The 12,715-nt window shown below is 38.4% G+C and overlaps 1 protein-coding gene across 2 annotated transcripts in view; it reads right to left on the bottom strand.

Annotated features, from left to right (window-relative positions):
• Positions 1-12,715, bottom strand: part of LAMB3 (laminin subunit beta 3) — a 65,761-nt gene that overhangs the window by 31,356 nt on the left and 21,690 nt on the right. For both annotated transcript variants that reach the window (XM_007481325.2, XM_056815876.1), the window contains 3 exons: positions 9,070-9,184; positions 7,343-7,416; positions 5,423-5,614 (listed from right to left, as the gene is read on the bottom strand). In XM_007481325.2, the coding sequence (XP_007481387.2) occupies positions 5,423-5,614; positions 7,343-7,416; positions 9,070-9,184 (381 nt within the window). The remainder of the gene's footprint in view (positions 1-5,422; positions 5,615-7,342; positions 7,417-9,069; positions 9,185-12,715) is intronic.

Genomic DNA, 12,715 nt, shown 5'->3' on the forward strand with positions numbered 1-12,715 from the left:
CCTTTCTTCTCATTTAGCTTTCTAGGTTGGAAGAGGAAAAGCAATAAGCAGACACTACTTAAGGTGAAGGGTGCAAAGTTCCACTATATTATCAGTCTGTTGCAAAGTCTTAAAATTTTAACCCCAAAGAACAACTTGATGGCACAGTGGATAGAGCTCCAGGCCTGGAGTCAAAAGAATCTGTGTTCAAATCTGATCTCAGACACTTCCTAGCTGTGTGGCCCTGGACAAATCACTTAGCCCCAATTCCCTTGCCCTTGCTCTTCTATCTTAGAGTTGTTACTAAGACAAAAAGTAAGGGCATTTTTTAAAACCCTTTCCTTCTGCCTTAGAATTAATACTGTGTACTTTTTTTTTAATTTTAATATGAATATTTAAAAAATTTTAAATGTGAATATTTAAATCCCAGAAATTAGCAAACACTACAAATCAGGGCTTGATTTGTTTTGTTCACTGTCTAGATTTGAGAAAGTGATGGAGAAGATTTTATGATGCCGATTAAATATATTCATGTATTATGTTTACATTTTGGTGTTGTGAAACATTGGCCAGAGCATCACAGCCTCCTTTATGGAGAAGAAGTCATCTATTATAAGCCCTTTCATCTACCATCCTCCAATATCTCATAACCTCTGTTTCTCCATCCATCTTCCCTTTTGTCCCTCTGGTCCTTAACCTTGGGACCCATCTTTGGCTCTTCCCTCTCCCTCATCATCCACATGCAATCAGGTACTAAGACATTTTAATTCTATCTCCACCTCTGCAGCAGTTCACTCTTCTTCACTTACCCTCCTACCACTCCAACTCAGGCCCTTAGACCTTCTCTCTAAAACTATTGTTTTGTTTTTGTTTAAAAAACAAAAACAAAAAAACAACCTAACCTTCCATCTTGGAATCACTATTGTATATTAGTTCCAAGGCAGAAGAGTCAATGGGAATTAAGTGACTTGCCCAAGATCACCCAGCTAGGAAGTGTCTGAGGCCAGATTTGAACCCAGGACTTTCTGTCTCTAGGCCTGGCTTTCAATCCATCTTCCCCCTCTCTAAAACTATTTTAATAGACTCTCAACAGATCTCGCAGAAACACTTTGGTACAGTAGAAAGATCACTAGCTCTGGAATCAAAAGTCTTTAGTTTAAATCTGAAAACCTTGATGATATATATATATATATATATGAATATGCTTTGTTTTTAAAGGCATACTACCATAGGAGACTAAAGATGGAGCCAAGATGGCAGAGTAGAAGAAAGGGAAAGCTCAAACTACTCAAATCCTCTCCAACCAACCTAAATAATGTCTCAAAACAGATACTGGAGTGGAAGAATCAGCAAGGAGAAGTAAAGCAATTTTCATGCAGAGAACAACTTGAAAGGGAGGCAGAGAGCACCTGGTTCGCTGGGGTGAGAAAGAAGCACATACCACAGGAGGTCATTTCAAGGAGCATTAGCAAAAGCCAACAGCAAGCCCCTCTCCCACCCCACATCTATTATTCCAGGTTCTGAATCTAGACCCAAGCCAACATCCATATCCTGAGACCCTGCCTAAGCCAACAGCATACATATGCCTTAAAGTTCCAAGTCCCAGTCCAAGCCTATAGTGAAACCCCAGGCCCTAATACAGGGCAGTCTATGGTATGCCTGGCTGGGGCAGACTCAGAAAGGGTACCTGAACCCCTGCCCAAGCCCAAAGTCAAGTTTCAACACAAGGTAGTCAGCAAGGTTCCCAGTTTGTATGAGCACAAGGGGAGGTCTGCAGTGAGGTCCTGAATCCCAGAACAAGATAGTATGCAGTACACCTGGTATGTGTAAGCCCAGAATGAGGCATAGAGCCACAGTCCAAACCTGCAGTGAGGACCTGAACCCCAACACAAGGCAGTCTGTCTGCACAGTACACCTGTCTTTGTAAGCCCAGAGCAAGGTCCAGAGATCCTAGCCAATCTCAAGACAAAGTTACAATCTCCAGTCCAACACAGTCCACAGTGTGCCTGACCACCATACCACTTTGGAAGAACTGAAACTTGCAGAAACCCAGAAATAGAGCAAAGGGTAGAATCAAGGAAGAACTGAAGTTTAAGAGAATGCCCCCTCTACCCTGAGAATCTTTAAGATAAAAATGAAAGTCAAGAAAAAAGCTGGGAAAATAGGCAAACATCAAATTTTTAAAAATCTAACCAGGAATGTGGAGGCTGCTAAGTCCTGTGTATGATGATGTCCAGGCTTTTTTTTAAAATTATAACTCCTTGAAAGCCATAATTTCTAAAAATCCTGATCATCATCATACAAGAAATTATGAAAGAAAATTGCCCTATTTGGAACTATGCCCAAAGGGTGTTAAAAAACTGTCTGCCCTTTAATACAGCCATAGCACTGCTGGGTTTATACCCCAAAGAGATAATAAGGAAAAAGACTTGTACAAGAATATTCATATTGAGGGGATGCCCTTCGATTGGGGAATGGCTGAACAAATTGTGGTATATGTTGGTGATGGAATACTATTGTGCCCAAAGGAATAATGAACTAGAGGAATTCCATGTGAACTGGAATGACATCCAGGAATTGATGCAGAGTGAAATGAACAGAACCAGGAGAACATTGTACACAGAGACTGATACACTGTAATATAATCGAATGTAATGGACTTCTCTACTAGCAGCAATGCAATGATCTAGAACAATTTGGAGAGATTTATGAGAAAGAAAACTATGGACATTCAGAGCGGAGACTGTGGGAGTAGAAACACAGAAGAAAAACAACTGCTTGATCACATGGGTCACTGGGGATATGATTGGGGATAGAAACTCTAAATGATCACCCTAGTGCAAACATCAACAACATAGAAATGTGTTTTTATCAAGGACACATGTAAAACCCAGTGGAATTGCGCATCAGCTACAGGAGGGGGTGGGGGTGGGGAGGGAAAGAACATGACTCTTGTAACCAAGGAAGAATAGTCTAAATTGACTAATTAAATAAAATTTTCCCCAAAAAAATTGCTCTTGTTGTTCTTGAATGAGAGAGTAAAATAGAAATTGAAAGAATCCAATGATTACCTCTAGAAAGAAATCCCCAAATGGCAACTCCCAGGAATATCATAGCTAAATTCAAGAGCCCCTAAGCCAAGAAGAAAATACTGTAAACAGCCAGAAAGAAACAATTTAGATACCATGGAGCTAGAGTCAGGATTACACAGGATTTAGCAGTCTCCACATTAAAGGATCAGAAAGCTTGGAATATGATATTCTGGAAGGCAAAAGATCTAGGTTTACAACCCAGAATCATCTACCTATCAAAACTGAGTATATTCTTTGGGGAAGAGAAATGTCATTTAATAAAATAGAAGATTTCCAAGTATTCCTGATAAAAGACCAGACTTTAAACTGAAAATGTGATGTCCAAAAAACACAAGACCCTAGAGAAGCCTAAAAAGGTAAATAAGAAAGAGAATAATTAAGATATTCAGTAAGGTCAAACTGTAGATATCCGTATGTGGAAAGATGATATTTATAATTCTTTAAAAAAAATGTATCAGCATTAGAGCAGTTAGAAGGAGTATATACATAGACAGAGGGTGTGAGTGTAAGCTGATTAGAATGATATGATCTGCAAAATAATAATCAAGGGGTGAAAAAAAGAGGATTGCACTGAGAGAAAAATGAATAGAGAGGTATAATGGGATAAATTATCTCACCTATAGAGGTGTAAAACACTATTACAATGGAGAGGAGGAGGAGGAGGATGAAGGGAAATGCTTAAATCTTACTTTCATCATAATTGGCTCAGAGAGGGACTAACAACCATATTCACTGCATTTAGAATCCTACCTTACCCTATAGAGAAGTTGGAAGGAAATAAGGGGTAGGGGAGTAGCAGGGTGATTAAAAGCAAAACACTTGTGAGGAGGGACAGAGTGAAAGGAGAAAAAGCAAGATCAAAAGAGGAAAATAAGATGGAGGAGAATACACAGTTCGTCATCATAACTGTGAATGGGATAAACTCGCCCATAAAATAGAAGCAGATAGCAGAGTTTATTAAAAACTAGAATCCTATGATATATTGTAAGACACACACAGAGTAAAGGCAAAGGGCTGGAGCAGAATTTATTGTGCATCATCTGAAGTAAAGGCTAAAAATACCCCTTTTTTCAATTTCTCCCAGATTATTTTTTAAAATAATCTCTAATAGTTATAAAACAATACATCTTTGACTTTTTATCATCAATGAACATTGGGCAAGTAGCAATCTCTCTGCACCTCAGTTTCTTTATTTGTAATATAAGGGGAAATAGACTAGATGACCCATGAAGTCACTTCCAGCTATATGCTTAGAATCCATCAATTTCTTTCAAATCTCTCCTTTACCAAGCTGCCAAAATCATCTTCCCAATGCATGGGTACAACTAGTTTACCTTCTGCTCAAAAACATTCCAATACTCCCTATTGTCTTAAGGATAAATTATGGCTAAGGCCTGGCATTTATGTGCTTCACAATCTGTCCCCAGCATCCCTTTCCAGACATATTTCACTTTGTTTCCCTTGATACACTACTAGATTGCAACATTCTCTCTGGTCTGGCCCTGTACTCCTCCATGAATTCACATACAAGCCATTTCCCATGCCTTGAATATACTTCTACCATATTTTTGCCCATTGAAATCCTCTACCTTCAAGGTCCAACTCAAGTAATAATACCTCTTCGTGAATTTTTTTCTGATCAACGCTACCCAATGGAAAGTGATTTCTACATTCACAAATTTTCTTACAGAATTTTATCTAAATATCACATTCTACAGGAGAGAGACAGAGAAAGAGGGAAGGAGGGAGAGGGAGAGACAGAGAAAGACAGAGAGAGACAGAGACAAACCGAGAAAAGGAGAGAGACAGAGACAGAGAGAGATGGGGAGGGAGAAAGATGTAGAAAGATGTAGAGAGAAAGAGAGAGGGAGAGGGAGAAAAAGGGATGGAGGGAGGGAAAAAGATAAAGAAAAGGAGGAATAAAGAGAGGGAGGGAAAGAGAGAGGGAGAGAGAGAGTATGGGGTATGGGTTGGAGTCAGGACTTATATGTATATTTATATACATACATACGTATACACTTGTGTGTGTGTGTGTGTTTACTTCTTTGGCCTCCAGGCAACTCTCTAAAACTATAAGTCACAGAGGAGGGGCCAACCTGCCTTGATAGAGGGAGTTTCCTCATCTAGGAGTTCCTTATAGCAATAAAATCATACAGTCCCTATTCACCATCACATAATTATTTGTGAGCATGTCCGATTTTCTCAATTTAACTCTAAGTTTCTGTAAGGCGAAGTCACCTTTATATTCCCAATACCTAGTACAGAGGAGACACTTAATTAACGCTCACTGGATGTCTATTTGCTTCCTTCTCCCTTCACACGCTCTCAGAGTTCATACCCAATTACCGTACCTTTCCCCCACGGTTTGGCCCCGTGTGCGGAGCTGACAGGGGCTGGCACCGAACGTCCTGCCAGTTCTGAGGCCGGCCCTGGCGGAGATGGGGAAAGGTGGCAGCGCAGTTGGGAGCCAGGTATTGATAGACCTTCCAAGTCTTGCCAAAGTCCGGTGATCGTTCAATCAGCATGCCCGCTGGAAGAGGTCCCTGTGGGAAAAGCATGGAAGGAGGGGACAGGATGAGTGAGTGAGCCACTGTACGCCAAGCCAAGAAGATGAGAGGGAGCTATAACGGAGCCTCAGAAACCCAGACCTGCACAGAAAGCAGTCATTCCCTGGCCACATACTTCAGAAAGCCACAACCGGAGGAAAACAAGAGACTGATTCAGTCTGCAGAAACAGCACTCCTGATCAAGAGAAGGGAAGCTGCCTGGGCTAGGTTAACAGGCTGCTGCCTGGACCATAAATGAATGATGAAATCAGCCTCGCTATTAGGAGCCTATAGGAGCCATGGATGGAGCTAGAACAAGGGCAGCAATAACCAACAAAAGTACTTGAGGCAAGTGGCCACATAGAGCCTCCACCTACCGTAGGACCATCCAAGAGCACACTCAGGCAGTCAGTGAGGAGACTCGGTGGCTAGAGAGCCAGACCTAGAGATGGGAGGTCCTGGGTTCAAATTTGACTTTGGACACTTCCTAGCTGTGTGACCCTGGGCAAGTCACTTAATCCCCATTGCCTAGCCCTTCCTTCTCTTCTGCCTTGGAACCTATATATGAATTGATTCTAAGACAGAAGATAAGGTGTTTGTTTTGTTAAGCACATTCAATACTGTAAGACTTTCCCAGTTGATTTTGTGAGTTTATAGAAATGGAATCCAGGCCATTTTAGAAGGTGTTATTAAGAGTATTATCTCTGACACATGCTGGCTCTATAGCTCTAGATAAGTCATTCAGTTTTCATAGACTATTTCCTCATCTATAATGGTAATAATAATAATACTCATACTAGCTAATTACAAGATTATTTTTGGGAAAATTATCTGTAAATCTCAAAATGCTTTGTAATAGTTGCAACTGGTACCTGAAGTAAGTAGCATAAAATACTTTTAAGACAAGAAGCCAGAAAGGGGCCCTTGGTTGAGTGATGGAATAGTGAGGATCAGTTAGGTAGGGTGGAGTGAAGCTCACCTGAGATTTGGCCACTAGAGGAGGAAACCCACTCCTAGGTATTAGTATCAGTAATTTGTTTTCTGCTGAAGGACTTCAAGTACTGAAAGCATCCTCTAAATGTCAGCACTCTGGCCCAAAGTCCTAGTCACTCCACCCTAGTTATAGATCATCAGTATTCATTTTGTTAAAAAATGCAACAGGTTCTGGAATCCATTCCCAAATATTTGAGCAACAATAGCATCTTTGACATGACAACTTTCCAAAGTGACTATTTTGAAGCGGATGAAGCTAATTTTGATTTAAATGTCCTGATGTGTTTGTTTGTTTTTTTAAAAAAGTCATGGTGGAAAGAGTCAAACTTTGTGTATGTTCCTAAGCCAAGTGGGTATTTGTGGACTGGACCAATTTTGCATTTCAAACAACGATATATAATAAGATTGTGTCTATTGCACTGGTGTTACATCAGAAAGATCTGGATGGTGGAATTCACCAAAGGTCATCTCCTGGAAATATGGAAAATACCAGACTCTACTTCATCCAAGACCATCTCCATAAGTCATAATACATCTTCCTCTCCATCTCATCTTATGATTCAGAGGGTGGTATAGCCCCAGGTGCATAAAATGGGATGTCCCGACATGTAATCCCATCTTCCCAGTCTAGGGAAAACAAGATGATTCGCTCTGGCCCTTCATACCACATCCTCTACCCACATACACATCCTCTCCTACTCTGCACTCACCCTCACACCTGTATGAGCTCACCTGTAAGTCCAGCTTGATGTCCTGGAGCTGGAATTTCCTGTCCAGATTCAGTTGCAGAGAAACAGGACTCACATCTGTCAAGACACACAAAAAAGGTTCTCAGATGGAATGCTTTTCTCCCTTCCCAGCCCCTGAGGACACTGCAAGTCAGACCCACTTCTTGGAGGCTGGATAGCCTCAGCTACTTTTTATCTTGAAACATTCTCTTAAGGGCAGGCCCATGATAATTAGTTCAATATTTGTCTCCCCACATCTTCTGTGAGTCATGATCAGGTTAGAAATAAGGTAAACCAATCAACTCTTGATCAGGTTTGCAAATCCCTCCCTGACCCAACTAGCTCCTACACTACTTCTTACTACAGCTCCATCCCAGATTCCTTTCTAAAGCTCATTTTTTCAAATTTGCCTTGATGGAAAAGAATGAAGCAAACCCCTCTGACGTCTGCAATCAGCCTTCCTACAAGCCTCCTCTCCCACCATCCCTAAATATATAGGCAGAAGAAAAAGTTTGCTGGTATAGTCATCTCATTTCCAAAGCCAGAAGGATGCACTATAATCCTGGTTTTATATAGATATAGATATAGATATAGATATAGATATAGATATAGATATAGATATAGATATAGATATAGATATATACACATACATACATATATGTATGGATATATGTATGCATATATGTGTATGTATGTATATATTTGTTCATTTATTTATTCTTAAATATATAAATATATTATTTTATATTATATATAAATATATTTTAGTATGGTATATATGAATATATAAATATTTTCTGTTTCTATATTAAATATATTATAAATGTTATAATATAAATTTAATAGTATATGTTATAAATAGAATATTATTCATATTATATTAAATGTTATTTTATATTTACATTAAATATAAAATAAATATTTTGTAGATAGAAATAAATATATGTATATATAAATATATATTTATGTATGGAAATCTGAAAAGTACCAGACTCTCCTTCATCCAAGACCATCTCCATACTACATCTTTCTCCCCATCTCATCTTATGATTCAGATGGTGGGGTATATGTATATATTTATTTATTTATTATATTGTTATATATTTCATTGTATATAATATCATGAATTAAAACAATATATTTATCTTTATATTAAAACATAATTTAAACAATATGTTGTTTTAATATAATGTATGGTATTTTATATAGTATCATATCATTTATTATATTATAATACTATATTATATAGACATATAATAATAGAAAAATCTAAATAAAAATTAACAACATAAATATAATAAGATAAATAATAAAAATATATTGTTTATATATTATATTATGTATACATTATAATAAAATATATTATTTTATATTTATTTTATATAATGCATTTTACTATGATGATACTATTAATATACTGGTACTTGTGTTTATCATATAATATATTGGGATCTTGGGGTTCTTAGCTCATTTCCCTTTGGAGCAGAGCTGGCAGCTAAATTAATATAATATAAATATAATAAATAATAAAGATATATTATGTATATATAATATTTTATACATTATAATAAAATATATTATTTTATATTTATTTATATAATGCCGTTTACTATGATGATACTGTCAATATACTGGTACTTGTGTTTATTATATAATATATTGGGATCCGGGGTTCTTGGCTCATTTCCTTTTGGAGCAGAGCGGGCAGCTTTCGTTGTCCGGGGCTCTCACCATTTTGGGACTGCCACCAGCGCATGGGGCCGGAAGAGGAGACCACATTCTCCACTCGGTGACTGTTGTAACCATGAGGCAGCCGGGAGTCACACTTACAACATTTCATTTTCCACTGTAAGAAAGGGGAGAGAAGGGGAGAGTTTAGAGGCGGGGGCCTGTAGTGAAGCCCCAGAGAAAATGTCCAGCCCTGGAAAGCCAAAGGCCACTGAAGTCCAGCTCCTGAGGAAACCCTTGGGCTAAAATAAATGCATTTTGGCAGACTGACTCATTAAGCGGAGGCTATCCGTCATTGACACCTCAGTGTGAAATTGGTGTGGAATTGTTTCATCAAATTGCTTTCCTCTTGGCACCTCCATGAAAACCGTGGGAGGAAGAGGAGGAGAGGGATGGAGCCTTGGAGGAAGCCACAGGAATCTTTTGGAAAGACGGGGTGCTGGAAGGTGAGGATTGCTTCTTTGGGGGGGGGGTATCCCCAGCAGCTGGCCCAGAGCCTGACGCTGAGCACACTCTGAATCGATGTTTGAGGGGCCTTTGAGTGGGCCCCCCTGGGAAGTCAGAAGGCCCAGAGTAGGAAAGGAATTCCATGAAGGAAGGAAGGGACCCGGAAACTGAGGACTAACTATAGTGCAAGAGGGACGCCTTTAGGCTGGATCTAGAGGTCCCTCCCCAGCCAACAGTCTCTGATTCTATGATTTTTGCCAAGGCAGGCCCTATGGGCAGATTTCCTCAACAAAAGGAATAAGACCCCATGGTAGGAATGCAAACAAAAATGGTAAAACAGCCTCTACCTTTAAAGAGCTTACAGTGGAAGAGCTGGAGGGGGACTGTAAATGCAACCTATACAGTTAAGGTATTGAGATGGCATGGTGGATAGAGCTTTGGGCTTGGAAGCAGGAAGACGCCATTCCCTGAGTTCAAATCTGACCTCAGACACTTATTAGCTAGGTAACCCTGGACAAGTCATTTAACCCTGTTTGCCTCCATTTCCTCATCTGTAAAATGAGTAGGAAAGATCAAAACAAACCACTCCAGTATCTTTGCTAAGTAAAACTCAAAATGAGTTAAACTCAAAGAGTTTAACAGGTCTAAACAAATATACAATTAGTCCTCAGGGCTATTTTTTTAAATTATTTTTTATTTTTTTTTAAACCCTTACCTTCCATCTTGGAGTCAATGGCTCCAAGGCAGAAGAGTGGTAAGGGCTAGGCAATGGGGGTCAAGTGACTTGCCCAGAGTCACACAGCTGGGAAGTGTCTGAGGCCAGAACCTCCCATCTCTACGCCTGGCTCTCAATCCACTGAGCTACCCAGCTGCCCCCCAGTTAGGGCTATTTAAGAATCCAGAAGTGGTAGTATTATTCAAGTTCGTACTAGTCAAAGTTATTATTGCATTTAACTGTGTTCATTGGTTCTTTCCCAACAGAAGATACGATGAAATTTTTTTCAAATCTGTCTTATCTTTTTATTATCATTCTACAACAGCAAAGGATAAAAAATGCATTTCTGAGTCCATTCATTACAAAAGACTAGAATAGCCATAGAGAGCAGCTTAGTGACATGGTAGATAGATCAGGAGAGTATGGAGTTAAGAAGACAAGAGCTTAAATCTAACCTCAGACACTTACTAGCTTTGTGACTCTGGACCAGTCACCTACCCTCAGTTTGCCTCCGTTTTCTCACCTGTAAAATGGGGTTAATAACAGCACTTGACTTCCAGGGTTCTTATGGGAATCAAATGAGATAATAATAGTAAAGTGCTGAGGACAGAGCTGGCACCTGGTAGCTATATAAGGAAAATAGTTATTATTAGATTTTACATGACGAACTTGGATGCCTAAAGATAAGCCTACTTGACAATATGACAAAACTGTCATTTAAAATATTTTAAAAGCATAAACTGAGTCATCTCCTGTTTCTTTAAATGTATCTACATATGCTGGTAGGTGCAGAGAGCTTCATCTATATATGGGCAACTTTGCCTGCTTTCATTGTTGTGAGGGTCAATCTCGGTAATTTTTTCCCTCTAGCTTGCTAGAATTTAAAGGTGTCCCCAAACCCTTAAAGAGTAAATGCCTTTACTTAAACATGATATGCTTTTCTGGCATTATTGTTGGTTTCTTCAAACACTTGGTACAAATGAAGAGGATCATTCTCAGCCAACAATTCTGAATACAAATTGAGCAAGTCCTGGACATTATCATTTTCTAGTTCATCAAAACAAAGCCTTCTTCCAATGTTTGTCTTTTCTTCAATCACAGTCTGCTTTAAAAAGAGAAAACCTTCAAATTGACTATTTGTGCAATGTAGCAAAATGTGCTTCCCCACTGCAGGCATATTGCTGGAAGTTATTTCTTGCCAAGCATAGTGGATATTTTCAAACGCATCTTTTGACATTAAAAATTTTCCAGAATCCAGTTAAGGAAATTGCATTTTCCCCTGTTTTTTTTCCTTGTTGTTATTTTAGCAATTGACTGTTCACATTTTTTTCTTAGGCAGTAAACTTTAAATGCTGTAAGGGTTCCTTGGTTTGTGGGCTACAATAAAAATATTGTATTTGGTAGCAAAAAAAAAATCCTTAAATTTTCCCACATTGAACCAAGTATAACTGGATGATTTGGGGTATGATCTAAAATCAGTAAAACTTTAAAACCAATATTGTTGTCCTTGCAATATTTTTCAACAGCCGGGCTAAAATAACTTGAAAACCAATCTTTGAAAACAGCTTTAGAAATTCATTCTTTCTTATTTAACCACCAACAAAATGAATCAGTGGTTGAGCCTCTTCCCTGCCTGAGGATTTCAAGACCAATAAACAAGCACTGGTTTTCATTTAAAATCCCATTCTGCACTCTCTCTCAATAAAAGTGTTTGGCGATCCTTAGATGCTTTAAATACAGATTGAGTTATTTTTTTTCTTTCTTAGAATTCTGGAAAGTATACTTTTCCAGACTAAGCATGTTTCATCCATATTAAAAATTTATCAATCAATGTAACCAATTTTTTTTTAATTATCTTCTTCAAAATGTTAGGATATTTAGCTGACATAATGCAATCTGCACTGGCTGCCTCTTCAGTAATTTTAGCATAATGCAACTGAATTCCATTTTTAAATCAATGGAACCAAGAAGTTTCTTCACTATCCATGTCATTTCCATTTTCTTTCACTGTCATGAATAAATCTGAAGCTTTTCCCTGAATGGCCACTCTTCTAAGGGGAATGAGTCACGATAGCAATCTTCAATCCATACAGCTAAAGGATACTTCAGTCCTATTTTTGTAACAATTCTATTCCTTGTAGTTGTTTGATAAGCACCACAAAAAAAAAAGAAAACTAATGTAAATTTGCTTTTTTCTTTTCTTTTGCCTGCATGTTTTAGAATATTCCATACCACAGATTCAAGCATTCTAACATCAAATTCTATTTTAAGGTTGCTATTACTGCTCTTACCATGCCATTCAATTACACCAAATCTTTGTCTAATGTAATAACAAGCTTCTTCTTTTCTTTTCTTACAGTGGTGTTTCCATCCTAATTATTCTTCCTTTTGTACATTTTGGTAAGGATTTTAAAAATCAACCCAACTGTCAGGAAAATGATACAAAGGAATACATCACTGGCAGGAAACAATAGGCAAGTGCAGACT

The sequence above is a fragment of the Monodelphis domestica genome, chromosome 2, assembly GCF_027887165.1.
Source record: "Monodelphis domestica isolate mMonDom1 chromosome 2, mMonDom1.pri, whole genome shotgun sequence".
NCBI classification, from domain to species: Eukaryota; Metazoa; Chordata; class Mammalia; order Didelphimorphia; family Didelphidae; genus Monodelphis; species Monodelphis domestica.